Source organism: Haematobia irritans, chromosome 3 (assembly GCF_050003625.1).
Source record: "Haematobia irritans isolate KBUSLIRL chromosome 3, ASM5000362v1, whole genome shotgun sequence".
Classification (NCBI taxonomy): Eukaryota; Metazoa; Arthropoda; class Insecta; order Diptera; family Muscidae; genus Haematobia; species Haematobia irritans.
Window position 1 is genome coordinate 176099973 of NC_134399.1, and position 19000 is coordinate 176118972.

The following is a 19000-nucleotide window of genomic DNA, read 5'->3' on the forward strand; positions in this document are numbered from 1 at the left end:
AAAAGATAAAATATAAATCTACATAGATATCTCGAAATAGAACCAACATTTTAAAGAACTTTTGTTTATAAGTTTAAATTTTTTATGTGTAGTAACTTTTAAAACAATAATGTGTCTTTTATTGAAAAGTAAATTTTTGACAATTAATGCAAATAATTTCAAAGAGGTTTTCATAGTCACTTTAAATAAGACATGATACAATGACTGTAAGGTAGCCTCTGTAGAAGAAAAATAACAACAAAAACATAAAAGCAGCTCATCATAACGTCAAACTAAATGTCGGTAAAAAGTAAATAAACAAATACAAAAATGTTTGTTTTGATTTTGTGTTGCTCATGAGAAATGTTTTTTTGTTTGGTATGGAAATACATTGTGCGTGGAAATATTCAAACGCGTGCAATAATTTTGGAATTTCTGTATCCAGACAACACTTTCGCATTTTCCGTTGAATTTTGTTTCTCCGAATTTCAAATACAATTTAAATTTAAGACGTCAATTACAACATAATTTAAAAATGTCAACAATATTTTTGACATTATGATGAGCCGTCACCTGACGGAATAAGGCTACCTTATAATCATTGTATCATGAAATAAGATATTCATTCAGTGGAATAAATAAGACATTAATTCAATGGAATAAAGGATATTGAAAGTAAAAAATAATTACTTCAACAAGCGAATGACTATTCTAAACAAGCTATTACTATTGGGTGTCTATTTGTGTAATATTTACCATAATCGCGCCCGAAAATGAAACCAATGTCAACAAGATCTAGTGTTTTATTTTTTTATTTTTTTTGTACCTCTTTTTTTATTTATTACTAATCGTTTTGTTGGTAATGTCCGTTAATTTTATACCGGTTGTTTTGGACGCATCTTGCAGTTCTTTATCTATGTACCTATCTAAATCCTCCAGAGGTTTATAATACATATGAACCAATTGGGAACCCGCCATCATAGATAATACGGCACAGGACATGAATTTCAAATATTGACCCCAAGAAACTCCAGCAGGCATTGTTATCTGTATGATTTTAAATGGTTATTTGTTTTGTTTATTGTGCTGATGGACTATCTGAGCCAAGATGATGAATTTTCTCTTCAACGTAATTTTTCGCCTGACGTTTCTTAAATGTTTTATCTGAAAACAATTTATAGCTTTATTCATTCATTTCAGTGGAACAAATGCAATAAACTTACAGAAATTTGTTTCCCCAACTGTCCAATTAATCATAGAGTACTCAAGAGCGGCACCCAAACAAAAAAATACAGGCAGAAATCTGTAAACGCCAAATCGTTTCTTCCCAGGCACAATATCCAGAAAACGTTTTAATGTCGAGCTGTACACTTTCATATCTCAAAAATATAAAGTACAGGTAATTCTTTTAATATTTCCCCAAAATTTACATTGCGTTGATGGTTTATTGTGAATGTTTTTATGTAACATTTGCTTTGGGAAACATATGTTTGAGAAAACAGTGTTACCAACGTAATTCATATATAGATGAATTTTCGTAAACGAATAAGAGCATTGCACACGGCATACCCAATAGACACAAACACTGGAGAAATGCTTGTATTCAAGCTGCCTTAACATTACGAGAAAGTGTCTCTGGAAAGATTGGAATGAAAATATACGTTGCATTGCAATTGCTAGTGTTAACTTACTGAATTTTTTCCTATTTAACTTTAAACCATCTATTTTGTTTCATTCTCAAATTCAATCAAAATATCAAACTTACTAAAAATATGCAAAATTTTGAAACTAATTAAAGTTTATTGTATAGTTTTAAAATATAGTAGAAAATACATTCCTTTACTAAATATAAATTTATACCCAAAAGTGAACTTCCGATGTGTTCAAAAGCGAATTCATAGTAATGTTCCCATTTTACAAAAGAAAAGTTTAAAACTTAGTAATAGAAAAATTACACTATAACCACAAATGCTATGGATGACAAAAGGATACTTTTTGTATTATAACCAAAGTAAGATTTTTAATATATAGCATATTCTATTTACACAAATATCTGAAAGAGTGTAAGTACATACAAACATCCGATGTAAATATCTTTCCTAATTTAATCCCAAGTCATTTGTATCCATTACATTTTCACTCTCTTGCATTAGTGTATTCATGAAATTTCGATTGGCTATGGCTGCTGCTTCTATTATTGCTGTTTCAGGTTCCTGAATTGTATTACCACTATTATTGTTCCCTTTATTGTGTATCTTACGGTGATTTTTTAGACATGTAGGTTGACGATATGCCTGACCACAAATATCGCAAACATAAGGCTTTTCACCTGGAATACCATTGAAAGAACATTTTTCAAATGCTATAATATCTTGATGGAAAATAAAAAAACTTACCAGTGTGTATATAAACATGATGCCGCAATGTTTTTCTAGAAGCAAAACTTTCACTACAATGTGAACATTGGAAGGGCTTCAGTTTTTGGTGGACAGCCTTTATGTGCGCCTCAACCTGATATTTTCTGACAAATTCACGCCCGCAGAACTTACAAGCGGTCTTGTCTTCGGAATGTACTAACATATGCTGATCTAACATAAACTTCTTGGCCACCCGTCTACCACAGATTTTACATTCGTATTTCTTATCGTCCGCATGAATACGTAGTTTATGGTATTTAAGTGTATACTGTGAATTAAAGGACTTTTTACATATTTCGCATTCCAGACGTTCTTTTATGATTTCCTTTTGTTTCAAATCTTCCTCTGTGGGATGTCGAGTTCTCATATGGTATCTTAAGTTGGAGGTTTGTTTGAATGTTGCACCACACTGTTCACATACGTATCTTGTTGGGATTTCGCTCATTAAATGTTTCACACGAATATGACGTTGGAGAGTTATGTAACTTGTATATTTTTTGTCGCAACCCGGTATTTTGCATGTATAGGCCTCCTCCTGACGTTCATGTGTTTCTCGCATGTGTGTAGATAGTCCACCCATAAAGGAATATGATTTATCACATAGCTCACATTTATATGCTCTCTTTTCTCCTTGATGTACTTTTCTAACATGAGCATCTAGCGTTATTTTATGGGCAAATCTTCGACTGCACATTTCACACTTGTATTGATTGGTAAGACCTTTTTTCCGTCCACTTGCCGCAGATCGCTTTCCAGGAGACGGTGAAGATTTTTTCTTCTTGTGTTTCATATCAAAGTCAGATTCAGATGATGGACTAGATTCTATGTCGAATTTATTATCCATATCTTTAACTTGGAGTTCATTCATATCATTTCTTCCATTGGGAGATTTTTTTAATTCTCCAGCCTTTTTATATGTCTCTAAAATAAAATCTGGATCGGAATCGTTATCATTGGCAAAAACATCATCACTAGGCTCTACTTTTGGATAGACCTTGGATTTTTTTCTTTGTCCACTTCGGGAGTTTTCAACTTTTTTGCTTAGTACTTCATCATCGGAACTATCATTGCTGTCATTCGTATGGAAGTCCATTTGTTGCCAATCATCGTACTCTTCATCAATTTCCTTTACCTTGACTTCGCAAGGAATTTCAGAGACTTCTTCCAATATTTCCATTGTTTGCTGCTTTTCCTCATCACCCTCTATTTCCTCTGTGACATCGTCATTTATATGTGAATCAAAGTTCGCCATTTCTTTGCGTTTCTTTTTACGTGTAGTTTTATTTGTTGTAAAATTTGGTTTGTTTATTTTAGATTTTGTACCATTATCTTTCGCAGATGGATCAACCTTCCGTTTTGTTTTCTTAAATGTTCGTATATTTTTGCAAATTTCGGCTTGGAATGGATCGGGATCCATATTGTTATCAACATTATCACTTTCGGCACCTTCCAGTAAAATTGCTTCTGTCTCCATTAAGGAATCTTTAAGCTGAAATGGAATAAATGTCATAATTTTTTGAAATTTTTAGTAGTGAAATTTTTTAATGTTAATCTGCTTTTTTTATAAGTTATCAAAACGTTATAATATTTAATTATCTAAGAAAATTGGTCTTGATATTGAAAGGTAAATCATTAAACATGACAGTACCGGAATAGTCAATTTTTTGTTTAGAAGTTTCACTTCTATAAAACGCTATACCATACCGAATTCAATTCTATAATTTCAATCCTATCAAAAAATGTCAACATCTTGGAGAAAACTACATCGGGATCTAAACTTTATTAAAACTAAAATTTTATTCTAGGAGCTATGGTAGAATAATTAAAGGAATATAAGAAATGTACCTTACTTTTCTTTAATTAAGGCTACAGAATAGATATTGTTCGATACACAAAAAAAAAAAACATTTGGAATCAATCACGAAATTAATTGATCCAATTAATTTTTAATTGAAATGCTTTCAATCAAAGAAAATTGGAGCAATTTGCCAGTTTATCGCAATTTTAAAATTTTTATTTTTAATGCTGGTGAACGCATATTTTTGTTGGCAAGAGTTTCCAAAATAGAGCAGATTCGTCTGCGTTATATAGTTGATCTTCATTAAGACCCATTTTATTGACTTAACGTCTGGACAGAGCCGAAAGATGACTTGACTAGTCCAAAATGGGCCTTAATTGATTAATAAAAATTGAATTGTTCACCATGTATTTGTAAACATTTTATACCGCTTCAAAATTTTAATTTTTACACATAATCGATAGTAGCAGAAAACTTATCTTGTCTCAAAGATTTTCTGCGAAAGTAACTTGCTTTGCTTTTTATAATATCTGACGAACTGTGACAACGCGCAAATTAGCACTCCGATAAAACAAAGAACAATTGCTACGGCACAAATATTAATATCCGGATTATAGAGGAAAATTTTAGTGAAAGTGTTCGAAAAATTTAGCTGTCCGGATTATACTGTGTTCCTTCTGATAACCAAGTTCTCTTGAATTATTTAAATATTCATTAAACTGAATTTACTTACAAGCATGTTGAATATATCATTTTCATGTTCTTTTCCTGCACTCTGGTGGTCTCGTATGTTTTCCAAACCATTGTCGTCCAACTCTATTTTACATTCTCTGGTTCCACGAAAGACACGGAATAACTTTTCAGCACTATCTAGAGCTTTATTGCGAAAAGTTTCAAACTGTTGCAAATGTCCCATGCAATTGATGCACACACTAGCCGGATAATCTTTATCCTGATTTGTCTCCTCATCGCCTTCTATACCCACATATTTTTCCAATAGGTCTTTTAATTCGGGATTGGCATTAATACAAACGAAATTCTTCCCAGAGTCTACATCCTCTAAATTATCCTCGTTTTTAATTAATTTACTTAAGCATGTTCGACAACGCTCTTTTGCGTTACTTTTTGTCAAAGCAGACGATGACATTTTTTATAAAAAAAAATAATATTTCGCAAAAATGTTTGGACATAAACAACTTCTGACAATAATGAGATGGTAAAAAAGAAGTAGCAAAATCATATGTTTTTATTGGTTTGCAATCAGAGCAAAATATAAACGCAAGCGTCGGCGTTTTAGAGGCTTGTGCTCTTTTACAAAATAACGTCATTCCAATAAACACAAACGTTTGAAAAATGCTCAAATTCAACAATTTTTCATAGGATTAGAGGAACAAATCTACTTTAGCACAAGTTGTTAAAAATAAACAAACAATTTTTTTTGAGTGTAGAAGAAAGGATTTCAAATCGAAAATGTTATTTAACAAATTTGGCGTAAAAGCCTAGTTTTCGAGATATCGACATCTGAAAATCGGTATTTTCCTTTATATTTTTCTTAATTCTGACAGCAATTTTTCATTAAATGAATAAAATTCCGTTTTTTTGTGTATTTGGTAAAAATAGTACATTTTAAGCAGAAAATATTAAGTAAAAATTTTGTCGGAAGAGCGTAGTTTTCGAGATACCGACCCTTAAAAATTGGGTATAGGTGGCCAGCCTTCGGCCGGGATTTGAGCCTTTCTCCTATGGACAGGGTCCAAAGTGGGCTAACGCGAACCCAAAGAGGATAGGTAGCCGGCCTTCGGCCGGGGGTTGAGACTTTCTCCTATGGAGAGGGTCCAAAGTGGGCTAACGCGAACCAAAAGAAGATAGGTAGGGGTTTGAGACTTTCTCCTATATTCAGAGTCCAAAGTGGGCTAACGCGAACCCAGGACCTCTCCGGGTCCATGTTATTCTAAATATAATACTTTTAGGATGATTATGTGCGATGGATACTAAATCCAATATACGTGGCAATGAAAACTGTAGGGGCCCGTAACTCCGAAAATAGGTCTTTCCGCCAAAAAGTGGTATACCACATTTTGTGTTTAGAATCGAAAAGTTTACACGCTGGCCAAAAATTGGTCCAATCGGACCACTTTTACTAAAGTAGACTTAAGCCGGATTAGAGTAATAAACATTTTGGAAATAGTTGAGAAAATAGCTTTTCCAACAAAAACCAGAACAGTAGAATTAATCTCATCAATAACAATTTCTCAACTGTTCAAATTGAAATACACGCTACTCAATAATTTCTCAAAAAGTTTTCGATATGAGGAAAATTAAAAAAAAATATATATATATATATTTGTTTTCGATCAAAATTTGTATAAAAGCTAACCCCACTTCTAACTGAAAGTCAATACCAAATTGAAATACACGCTACTCAATAATTTCTCAAAAAGTTTTCGATATGAGGAAAATTAAAAAAAATATATATATTTGTTTTCGATCAAAATTTGTATAAAAGCTAACCCCACTTCTAACTGAACGTCAATACCAAAATTTTAGAAAAAAAATTGTTTGTTCGTTCAGCATCTTAATGCTTCCAAGAATATAGCATCCAAAAATATTAGTTTTCTGCTTAAAGATTTCTGTTTAGTGACTTCCATAAAGATTTCGTTTGATTTTTATACCCTGCGCCACACTGTGGAACAGGGTATTATAAGTTAGTGCATATGTTTGCAACACCCAGAAGGAGACGACATAGACACATGGTGTCTTTGGCAATATTAGGTTAGGTTAGGTGGCAGCCCGATGTATCAGGCTCGCTATTCAGTCCATTGTGATACCACATTGGTGAACTTCTCTCTTATCACTGAGTGCTGCTCGATTCCATGTTAAGCTCAATGACAAGGGACCTCCTTTTTATAGCCGAGGCCGAACGGCGTTCCACATTACAGTGAAACCACTTAGAGCAGCTTTGAAACCCTCAGAAATGTCACCAGCATTACTGAGGATTACTGATAATCCACCGCTGAAAAACTTTTTTGTGTTCGGTCGAAGCAGGAATCGAACCCACGACCTTGTGTATGCAAGGCGGGCATGCTAACCATTGCACCACGGTGCAATATTGCTCAGGGTCTGCCCCTGTCCGTCTGTCTGTCAACATATTTTTGTGATCAAAGTCTAGGTCGCAATTTTAGTCCAATCGACTTCAAAATTGGCACAAATATGTGTATTGGGTCACAATAAAACCCTATCGATTTTGAAAGAAATCGGTTCAGATTTAGATATAGCTCCCATATATATATTTCGCCCGATATGCACGTATGTGACGTAATTAACGAGCAGAATTAACATTCTTACTATGTATGCCAAATTTGGTTGAAATCTGTTCAGGTTGAGATATAGCTTCCATATATATCTTTCGCGCGATTTTCCGTCATATGACCACATTGTTCAAAGTTGTAGTCCGATTTACGTCAAATTTTGCACAGGGAGAAGAATTAACATAGTAACTATGCATATCAAATTTGGTTGACATCGGTTCAGATTTCGATATAGATTCCATATATTTTTATTTATTTTTCCGATTTGGGCAAAAATGGCCAAAATACCCACATTTTCCTTATAAAATCGTCACTGTTAAGTCGAAAACTTGTAAAAATTACTCCAATTTGCCTATACTTTTAATACATATCTATGAACCGATAAATCATAAATACACTTTTGCGAATGAAAACATATATTATTGTTACATCTTAATCAAATCTAGATGAAAAAGACAATGCGTATCAATTGAGTTAAATTATTATTATTACCTAGGTTAGGTTAGGTTAGGTTATGTGGCAGCCCGATGTATCAGGCTCACTTAGACTATTCAGTCCATTGTGATACCACATTGGTGAACTTCTCTCTTATCACTGAGTGCTGCCCGTTCCATGTTAAGCTCAATGATAAGGGACCTCCTTTTTATAGCCGAGTCCGAACGGCGTTCCACATTGCAGTGAAACCACTTAGAGAAGCTTTGAAACCCTCAGAAATGTCACCTGCATTACTGAGGTGGGATAATCCACCGCTGAAAAACTTTTTGGTGTTCGGTCGTAGCAGGAATCGATCCCACGACCTTGTGTATGCAAGGCGGGCATGCTAACCATTGCACCACGGTGGCTCCCTAGTACATAGTACCGCCCTTCATATAAAACCTAGTATCGCCCTTCATATAAAACGTCCGCTGTCATAGAATAAATTATTACTATTTTCAGGTGAGAAAAATAATATATTTTAAAAATTTTCTAAATTCAAAGTATATCGTACTTCCGATTTGTTATCAATAACATTCGGGGGAGAATCATCATGTGGCTTGTGAGTTTTCTGGTGTGTTCTCATTGCTGAACGTTGCCGAAATCCTTGTCCGCATAGTGTACAAATGAAAGGCTTCAATTCTAGATGAATATAGCGATGGTGTTTCAATGTTTGGCCAGTAGCAAAAGCTTCTCCGCATATATCACAAACATATTTCTTAATTTTTAAATGAACCATTTTTATGTGCCGAATCTTTTCCCCATTAAATAGAAATCGAACTTCACAGCCTTCAAAATCACATTTAATGCGTTCTGAAAGTTTCAAATGACTACGCTTGTGGACATTAAGTAAAGCTTGCCTCGTGAATGCCATATCACAGTCAGTACATTTAAAAGGCTTGTCATTGTCATCATTGTGTACATTCATTGTATGGTACTTTAGATAATAGCGATTTTTAAAAATTTTAGGGCATTTAGGACATTTGATTTGTTCAGCAACAGAATGCCTATTTTTTATATGATTTTCAAGACCATACTGGCTATGAGATAAAAAGCCACATTGCTCACATATACAACTTTTGGAAAGATTTTGATGTTTAATTTTTTGATGAGTTTTCAAGGTCTGTTGCGTTTTGAATACTCCACTACACACTTCACATTTGAAAATTTCCTTTTCCAAATATTTTTGTGATGGTTCAATTGATGAATGGTTTGTGGCAATATGCTCGCGGAGATTTTTGTAGAAACGATAGGCTTTCTCGCAATAATTACATTGGTAAGCCTTACTTATGCCCTCATGGATTTCTTTCCGATGTCCTTCATATTTATGGATACCATAAAAGTATTTCTTGCATGGTTCGCAACGATATATTTCCCTTTTAGTTGATGTTTTATTTCCTTTTCTATTATAATTTTTGCGGGAATTATTCTTTTTTATGCTATCTCTTTTTGAACTGCCATCATTAAATATATCATCGTTATGATATGTGATGTTTTCAGAATTAGAAAGATCATTCTCTGGATCTTCACTGGAGTTCGTAGGAAGTGGAGTATTCCGACATTCCTCAGATATTATTCTTCTTTTACTTTCCGGGTTTTCCACGGACGTGGAATACTCGCATGCTTTTAACAAATCGTCTTTTACAATTTCGCCATCATTTATAGCTGTCCTGCAGTCGTCTTGATTGCATTTTTTGAATTCTTCGATATTTGTTGTTTCTTCAGGGGTTAAGGCAGTGGAACACTCGTCTTCATGATAAAAAGGAGACATAGTATCATAATTTTCAATTTCCCACATATTTTCATCGTTCACATTTTTATTCATCTGAAAGAAAATTAGTTTAAATATTGTTGAAAATTGTCCAAGAATAAATCTATCTGGCAATAAAATATGGCCTAGTTTATCCCTATTACTAAACCATCAATTACCATTTTAATAAGGGTATTTGTTATTGTAAATAAATACAACTTATATAATTTATAAACCTCTTACGTTTTCCATTTTATCGGAAAATTTTGAATTATCCTTTAATCCGTTGTTTAGTATTATCTTCAACTCCTCGGTATTCTCCTTCAGTACTTGGTAGTGACATGTGGCAAAATCCATCCACTTGCGAAAACAATTAATGCATATGTTCGGCATAGTTTTATTCAATACCTCTGCTGGCTTATTGTTTTCGGAACATCCACTTCTCAAACACACTTGAATTAATTCATGTACTTCGGAAAATTCTGTTATGGCAATAAACCCGATAGAATGTTCTGTTCCCTCTAAATCGGGACATAACTTCTTTAAACATATCCGACAATGAAATTTTAGATCCTGTAAAGATAACATTCCGATAAAACAATGCGATATCCTATCCTTTTTAAGCCCAACTTGATATTGATTAATAGGGATGCCAACACTCGATTTTCAAATATAATAAAATCACCTGTGATGACTTACGAGTGCATTGGAAAAAAGAGAGAAAGGAAACATTTTTTTTTTTAAATATTATTAAATATTTATTTTATCTTTTCTTCCTTAATTTCTTCATTGTTTATTAAGAAAACATCTATATTGTCATTTATTGATTTTATTGAGCCAAAATAATAATCTCTATAGCATTTCGCGCATGGCAAATTAAAGTCCAGCTGATTAAATACCAATTGCTAACATTGGAGATATCAGCAGGATAACGACCCCAAACACTCATCAAAATTGGTGGGAGAATGGTTTCGAGATCATAATTCGAACGTTGTTGAGTGGCCAAGTCAGTCCACCGACATCAATCCCATTGAAAACCTTTGGGGCGAACTCAAGAGACAATTCTCTAAGTTGCCCTGCAGCTACAAAAAACAATTGTGGGAAAATATTCAAAAAGTATGGTATAATGTACAGGTAGTGATTTGCCGTAAGTTAAGTTCATCCATGCCTAATAGAATTGAAGCTGTCCCTAAAAATCCCAGTGAATATATGGATATTAACGACCTGGTTTGATGCTTATTGCAAACACTAACATGTAGAAATCCTTATATTATTTTCATGTTTTTTCATATACACCTATTTTACTGTCCACATAAAATTCGAGGAATTACTTGAATTTACTTTATTTTATGAACGGTCCCATCGCCCACTTTCCCGCCCCTTCCGACCGTGAGGGCCACGTTTCCATGACGTAAGGATAGCGTACACACCATGATCCGGACCATGGCGGGGTGGAGGCAAAGGGATTTGACCAGCTACAGAGAAGGACTCATCAGCCGGATATATTAAAACACAAGATCAAATATTAGGTTATTCAATAAAACTAATGTATTAGCTATCCAAATATGCTAAAATTCTAGACTTCATCATATCAATACTGAGGTTAGTGTCAACTAGATGATAGATTGAATTAAAAATAATGCACATCCTACGAATAGGCTCCACAGAAGCATAATTCGAACGTTGAAAATCAATGTAAAGAAACTGGTAATTCCTAGATGCCCTAAAACATTTATCCTAATCCTAGATATCAATTCCGAGCATGGAATATCCTCACTAACTAACCGATACATCATCATTGAGCCCAACATCGCCCTTCGGCTCCTAAGAGTAGGCAAATTAATCAGCCTCAATCTAGAAGTGTATGAAGGAAGAACAAAATCACTCTTCCAATGAAGATGTCTCAAAGCGAACAACAAGAACTGCTTCTGAACCGATTTCATCCTATCAAGGTAAACTTCATACTGAGGATTCCACACGATAGAACCATACTCTAGAATGAGTCTAACAAGGGCAGTAAAAAGCCTCTTTGTAACATAAGGGTCCGAAAACTCCACCCAACGCTTTATGAATCCTAGAACCCTATACGCCTTACTCACCATCGAATCAATATGACCATTAAAATTAAGCCTACGATCCATAACAATGCCAAGATCAACAAAAGAATCAACCTCTTCCAATAACGAGCCCCGTATGCTATACCGAACATCAATAGGCCTAGACCTAAAGAATCGCATAAACTTGCATTTCCTCAGGTTCAAATCCATCAGATATACCCTACACCAATCATCAAAGCTATCCAAATCAACTTGTAATAAATGCACCTGACCAGAATTATCAAACGAAGAGAATAACTTAACGTCATCAGCATACATAAAAATTCTAGAGTTAACTACGGACTGAGGTAAATCGTTTATAAATAACAAAAAGGTCCCAAATGAAATGGGACAACAAAGCACCTTGAATAGGAATTACAAAAAGACACAATCTGCGTACGGCAATCAAAATACGACGAAATCCAAGCCAAAAGTGTACTGGCCAATCCAATCCTGCTTATATAACAAGAGCTTATGTTTCACCCGGTCAAAAGCCTTACTAAAATCCGTATAAATAACATGAGTCTGAGAAGTAAATTCCACCAAGTTCGTAGTAGTCGATAAGCCCTTACGAAAACCATGCTGGCAGGGATTCAGTATCGAAGAAATGCCATGCGACAAAACATCAGTCACCATCTTTTCAAAAACCTTGGGAATAGTACTCAATTTTACTATCCCACTATAATTACCCACAACAAAGGGGCTCCCCGACTTATGAAGTAGTACGACAAAAGAGTTCCTCCATCTTAGAGGGAAATAACCGAACCTCAATGAACTATTAAATAACATCGACAATGGAGCAGAGAGACATTCGGAGCAAAACCTCAGAATTATCCCAGGAATCCCATCTGGACGCCTCAACCTCACACAAATACCCAGACACAGACAGACTATCAAATTTATTTTAAGTTATTTTTAGTCCTATCTGAATTCTAAACTAATTTTCAAATACACGAAATATGTTTATAAATTAATCCGAAATATTCAATAAAGAGTACAAAATATAAAAACCTCGTTTAAAAAATAATAGGTAATAAAATGTATATTTAGAAATCATATAAAAAACTTTATAACCATGAACCGAAGAAGTCCCGGGTCCTTCAAAATTAAGATTAAAGAGAAAAAATAACAAAATGAATTCCTAAAAAAACAGACTCTCCTACATTTGAAAACAAAATAAAATCAAATTTGGAAAATTGTTTTTTATTTTTTCGCTTTAATGAGTTTCTATATAAAACTCTCTTCATCATCGCAAAGTACTCGAAATTAGCTTTAATATGAGGACCATATTGCTTATATGAGAAAGGGTCAATCTTTTGAAGTCTATCCCCCTTGTTCTGGTCTACGAATTCGCAAAACACACAATTTTTAACTGTCAATAATTTCTGAACCATTTCATATTTTGCCAACAAATTTCTTCCATTTAATTTCTTCCATTTAATTTGGAAATTTGTTTTTTATTTTTTCGCTTTAATGAGTTTCTATATAAAACTCTCTTCATCATCGCAATGTACTCGAAATTAGCTTTAATATGAGGACCATATTGCTTATATGAGAAAGGGTCAATCTTTTGAAGTCTATCCCCCTTGTTCTGGTCTACGAATTCGCAAAACACACAATTTTTAACTGTCAATAATTTCTGAACCATTTCATATTTTGCCAACAAATTTCTTCCATTTAATTTCTTTATCCATAAGAGTATGTAAAAGTATGTAAACATTTCGTATTATATTGTGGTTCGGAAACTAGCGCTTGAGGAAAATTTTGCGTTTTGCGAATTCGAAAACCATAATAGGGGGGTATATCTCGAAAATTAAGTCCAAAATAGCAATTCGATATTATTAGGCTCTTTCAGCAAAATTATTAATAAATATTTTCTCTTTAAAATGCACCTTATAATAAATATTTAAATATTGGTTTTTTTATTTACCAATTTTGGTTTTTTAATACCAATTTTCAGGTGACGATATCTCGAAAACTAGGCTCTTCCGACAAAATGTTTATTTAACATTTTCTCTTTAAAATGAGCATATTTACCAAATACGCTAAAAATTCAGAAAATTGCAACTAAAGTTGACACAAATAAAAAGAACAATACCAATGTTCAGCTGTGGATATATAGAAACGGTAAACAAACAAAATGTTCTCTCCCACCCATATTTTTTTTTAATTTTTAACAACTCGAGGTAAAGTAATAATAATCAATTTTTCTCACAAGTTAGTTCTAAATGCTTTTTAAAGAAAAACTAAAATAATTATACTAATTTTAAAATTTATTTAATTCCTGTTATATTATTTAGAGAAATTGATCAACGTATATACCAATTTTTTGTATCTCCCTGTTGTCTTTGCCATATTTCGAATTTTTGGCCTTATGAGTTTTTTCATGAGTTTTCATAGCGGTATGTTGCCTAAATCCTTGACCACATACACCGCATTTATACGGGTTTTCTCCTGTATGAATATATCTAAAACAAACAAACAAACAAAGCCCCAATTAAAATTATATTCAAATGTTATATGTAGTATAGTATCTACCTGTGATGTCGGAGTGTAGCCTTTATTCCGAATGCTTCCCCACAAATATCGCATATATGCTGTCTCACTTTTAAGTGAACAAGTTGAATATGACTTTTTTTGGCATCGTTATTCGAGAAACGAACATCGCAACCTTCAAAATCACATTTGATGCGTTCGTTATAACTTAGGTGAGTAGATTTGTGTTTGCTTAAACCATTTCGTCTAGAAAATGTCATTCCACATTCTGGGCATTGAAATAGTTTGATTCCACTATGAAGGGTCACAATGTGACGTTTTAAAGTGTATCGACATTTAAATACCTTGGGACAAAGTTCACATTTAAAACTCTCAGACTCTGTATGTTTATTTTTGATGTGAGCAGCCAATGATTCCGGGCTCGATGCTATGAAACCGCATTGCTCGCAAACAGCACGTCTATTGATAATTATGCTTTCATCGCTTGGATGTTTGATTTTCATGTGGTTTTTTAGAGTTGCTTGTGTTTTGAATTCTTTATTGCAAAGTTTACAAAAAGGAGCTTCCTGACGTTTATCCGAATGATTTTCAGCAATATGTACGGTGAGGTTTTTATAGAATTTGTAACCTTTTCCACAATGACTACACTGATATGCTTTGGAAATTCCTTCATGCACCATTTTGATGTGTCCTTTGTATGTATTAATTTCGAAGAAATACTTTTTACAGGGATCGCAACGGTAAAGGGGTTTTTTAGTCTTAGTTCCGGAGAAGATAATGGAGGAGTCTGTACCACAACATTTTGCAACATGTCGTCTTCTGTATTTTCTTTTAATCATTGACGCATTTGAACGACCATGCCGTATCTTTAATTTCGAAATTTTCATGACATCTCCGTCGTTATGTCCTCTTGAGGGGCAGGTCTCATCTCCCAGTACATCCAATAGAGGCGAATTATTGATTAAATGACATTCCACCGGTACATCATCTACCTTATGATAAGAGTCATCATTTGAATTATTGTCCTCATAGAATGGTGAATTGGTCTCGTATTTTTCTATTTGCATTAAGTCATCTGAAGTCTCAATGAATATTTTGTTAGCCTGAAAAGGACATAGGATAATATAAAATTGAAATAAATTGATTTGAACAAGGCCAGTTTGAATTGGATTGTATTCGATTAGATGGACATTTATATAAATGTAAAAATTAACAATAAAACACATACCTGCTCTTCTTCCGCCACAATATTTGATAAATTCTGGGCAAGGATTTTTTCAAGCCTAGTGTTATTCTTCACTAGTAATTCGTAATATCGAGCAAAGTCTAACCATTTTTCAAAGCACTCCCGACACATATTTGGTAAGTTATATGTTACTTTACTTGTTTGCCCCCGCAAACATAGATCTAATAACTGCTGAACATCTGAAGATGTGGAGATTTTTACAAATTTAGTTGTGTCATCTTGAACTTCAAAGTCCGTATCTATTTCTAGCTTTACTAAACATGACCGGCAAAGAAACTCCTCGTAGACAATTTCCATTTTGCAAAATCTTTGTGGATCTTAGAGTTGGGTAGTTCGCGAACGAACTAATTCAGTTAACGGGTCGCTGAATTGAACTGGTTCGCTTCAATCGGTCTAACTAAGCAAATTGTATAAGTCTGATCGCTCAGTTATTTTTGCGTTCCTTGGGAATCACATCACTGAACTATAATATCCAACACTAGTGGATCAGATAGTAATCAATCTTGGGTCACTGTAGACCAAATTTACCCAAGTCTTGCTCATACTAAGAATTTTCTTCTTCTTTTTATTCATACAATGAACAAGGAGTGAATGCCATGAATATACAACCAGCTGATATAAATTTCATATTAGGTCTGTTGGTTTACTTTTTTTCCAGTTTATTAACCCTGGAAAGTCATCCTTATTTTTTGTACACTAACGTCATCCTTCGTCATTTTGACTACGGCATATTTAAAGACGCTATAATTTGCATTGTGAGCAAAAATGAGAACCAAATTTGAGAATATTTTCTTATTCAATATGTTTTTAATTAGTATACAACAAAAATTCATAAAATAGTTTAATTAGTATAGCTTAAATTTATCATTTCCCAATCGACTAAAATACATTTTAGATCGAAATTGAAATTATGCGTCGTCATTTTGACGAAGGATGACTGTCCAGGGTTAAAAGAAAATTACGATAATACTCTCAGTAAAAAATTTGAAGATAATTTTACTTTTTTCTTTCTACCAAAATATGTGGCTCATATGGCTTGTTTATATTAAAATAGGTTGATTATAATTTGTTTGTGTGTGGTTGTAATCGCCATTGTCGTTCACATAAAAGGCCAGGGTAAAGGTTGGTAATCATGTGCATTTTTATTAAAAAATTGAAAAATATCAGTTTACTAGCAAAAATAAGTTACACTTATTTTCGCAAAGGAGAAATCCCCCTAAAAATTTAATTTATTATTTTCGAGGTTTTGCAAGTATTTTTTTTTTTGCAAATATTAAGTCTTAAGTATTTTTTAAAACATTTACCGCTTTATAAATCTTCAAATGTTGGCTGAAATTCGAAAATTTTGAAATCGAAAGGGAATCTCGAAACTGTCGAACAGTCCGATGGATCGTGGATATTAACTTTAACACACCAACTAAAGAATAATTCCGACGAAATGTTACGCAATCAATGCCTTGAATAGTATTCATATATGATTTGATTTTATTTAGTTTTTATTTAGGAAGTTTGTTCAACATCTATACTAGACCTTCGAATTTCATATTTTGAATTTTTAGCGAGATGAATTTTTGTGTGAGTTTTCATAGCAGTATGCTGCCTGAATCCTTGACCACATACACTGCATTTATACGGTTTCTCTCCTGTATGAATATATCTAAAAAAACACACACATACTCACAAAATACAATTATAAAATATTATATGTAATATAATATGATACCTGTGATGTCGAAGTGTCGCCTTTATGCCGAATGCTTCTCCGCAAATATCGCATACATGCTGTTTCAACTTTAAGTGTACAAGTTGAATATGACGTTTTTTGGCATCGTTATTCAAGAAACGAACATCGCAACCTTCGAAATCACATTTGATTCGTTCGGTATAGTTTAGGTGAGTAAATTTGTGTTTGGTTAAACCATTTCGTCTTGAAAATGCCATGTCACATTCTGAGCATTGAAATGGTTTAATCTTCACTTCACTATGATGTGTCATAATGTGGTGTTTCAAATAGTATCGACATTTGAAGACTTTGGGACAATGCTCACATTTAAAACGCTCAGCTTCTGTATGTTTATTTTTGATGTGAGCAGTCAACGATTCAGGACTTGAAGCTATAAATCCGCATTGTTCACAAATAGCCCGTCTATTGGTTATTGTGCTCTTATCATTTGGATGTTTTATTTTCATGTGATTTTTTAGAGTTGTTTGTGTCTTGAATTCTTTATTACACAGTTCACAAAATGGAGCCTCCTGGTGTTTATTCGAGTGATTGTCTGCAATATGTTCGGTAAGATTTTTGTAGAATTTGTAACCTTTTCCACAATGGCTACACTGGAATGCTTTGGAAATTCCTTCATGCACCAGTTTAATGTGTCCTTTGTATCTATTAATTTCGTAGAAATACTTTTTACAGGGTTCGCAACGGTAACGAGCTTTTTTGGTGATATTTCCGGAGAAGGACGGTTCTCTTCCATGAATTTTTGCAGCATTTCGTCTTGTGTATTTTCTTTTAATCATAGACGCTTTTGAACGACCACGACTTATCTTTGCTTTCGTTGTTTTTACAATATCTCCATCGTGATGGGTATTTAAGATGGAGTCTTCGTTCTCCAGAACATCCATTTGAGGCGAATTACCGATAGAATTACATTCCACTGGTATATCCTCTATACTATGACAAGAGTCATCATTTAAATTATTGTTCTCATAAAATGGGGAATTGGTTTCGTACTTTTCTATTTCCATTAAATCGCCTGGTGTTTCAATGAATATTTTGTTAGCCTGAAAAGGAAATAGGATAGTACAAAAATTTAATAAAAGTATTTCAATAAAAGCATTTTCAATTAGATTGTAGATTACTCGTATGAATTATTGAATGACTTTGTTGAAAAAATGAATAATACCTGTTCCTCTTCCGCCGCACCATTTGTTAATTTCTTGACAAGGATTTTTTCAAGCCTGATGTTATTCCTCACTAATATTTCGTAATATCGAGAAAAATCTTGCCACTTTTCAAAGCATTGCCGGCACATATTTGGTAAATTATACGTTATTCCACTTGATTGCCCCCGCAAACATAGATCTATTAAAAGTTGAACATCCGGAGATGTGGAGATTTTCACAAATTTCATTGCATCTTCTTGATCTTCGAACGCCGTATCCATTTCTAGCTTCACTAAACAAGATCGACAGAAATGCTCTTCATCGAATGGAAGCATTTTGTCTTTGTGCAATTTAATGCGAAATAGATGCAACTTCAGGTATGGAACACACGGGCGAAATCTTGATTCTTGGTACCCAAATCTCCAAACCTGGAGTGTTTGGTTTTGGGCCTCTCTCTCTCTCAAAATCAGCTGGTTTTTGTAAACAAAAAACATATCCCCAGGGACGTTCCAATTTGACGCCATTGCATCTTGAACATTCACAATAACAC

General features: G+C 33.7%; 5 protein-coding genes across 5 annotated transcripts; all 5 read right to left on the bottom strand.

Annotated features, from left to right (window-relative positions):
* Positions 1-775: 775 nt before the first annotated feature.
* Positions 776-1020, bottom strand: sloth2 (ubiquinol-cytochrome c reductase complex assembly factor 6 sloth 2). Its single transcript, XM_075299168.1, has one exon. It carries the CDS (start codon positions 1018-1020, stop codon positions 814-816), a length of 207 nt encoding a protein of 68 aa, XP_075155283.1. The 3' UTR covers positions 776-813.
* Positions 1004-1421, bottom strand: sloth1 (sloth 1). The gene is made up of 2 exons (XM_075299167.1): positions 1203-1421; positions 1004-1143 (listed from the first exon to the last, which is right to left on the bottom strand). The coding sequence occupies exons 1-2, from the start codon at positions 1354-1356 to the stop codon at positions 1058-1060; spliced, it is 240 nt and encodes a 79-aa protein (XP_075155282.1). The 5' UTR covers positions 1357-1421; the 3' UTR covers positions 1004-1057.
* A 530-nt stretch (positions 1422-1951) lies between these two features.
* Positions 1952-18936, bottom strand: LOC142231300 (uncharacterized). The gene is made up of 7 exons (XM_075301915.1): positions 18471-18936; positions 17288-18348; positions 17068-17221; positions 11826-12050; positions 4928-5341; positions 2376-3885; positions 1952-2308 (listed from the first exon to the last, which is right to left on the bottom strand). Exons 1-7 carry the CDS (start codon positions 18783-18785, stop codon positions 2079-2081), a joined length of 3909 nt encoding a protein of 1302 aa, XP_075158030.1. The 5' UTR covers positions 18786-18936; the 3' UTR covers positions 1952-2078.
* Positions 8432-10345, bottom strand: LOC142228672 (uncharacterized). The gene is made up of 2 exons (XM_075299160.1): positions 9970-10345; positions 8432-9801 (listed from the first exon to the last, which is right to left on the bottom strand). Exons 1-2 carry the CDS (start codon positions 10312-10314, stop codon positions 8458-8460), a joined length of 1689 nt encoding a protein of 562 aa, XP_075155275.1. The 5' UTR covers positions 10315-10345; the 3' UTR covers positions 8432-8457.
* On the bottom strand, positions 14078-16128 carry LOC142228673 (zinc finger protein 711-like). The gene is made up of 3 exons (XM_075299161.1): positions 15547-16128; positions 14361-15421; positions 14078-14290 (listed from the first exon to the last, which is right to left on the bottom strand). Exons 1-3 carry the CDS (start codon positions 15859-15861, stop codon positions 14119-14121), a joined length of 1548 nt encoding a protein of 515 aa, XP_075155276.1. The 5' UTR covers positions 15862-16128; the 3' UTR covers positions 14078-14118.
* Positions 18937-19000: the final 64 nt, after the last annotated feature.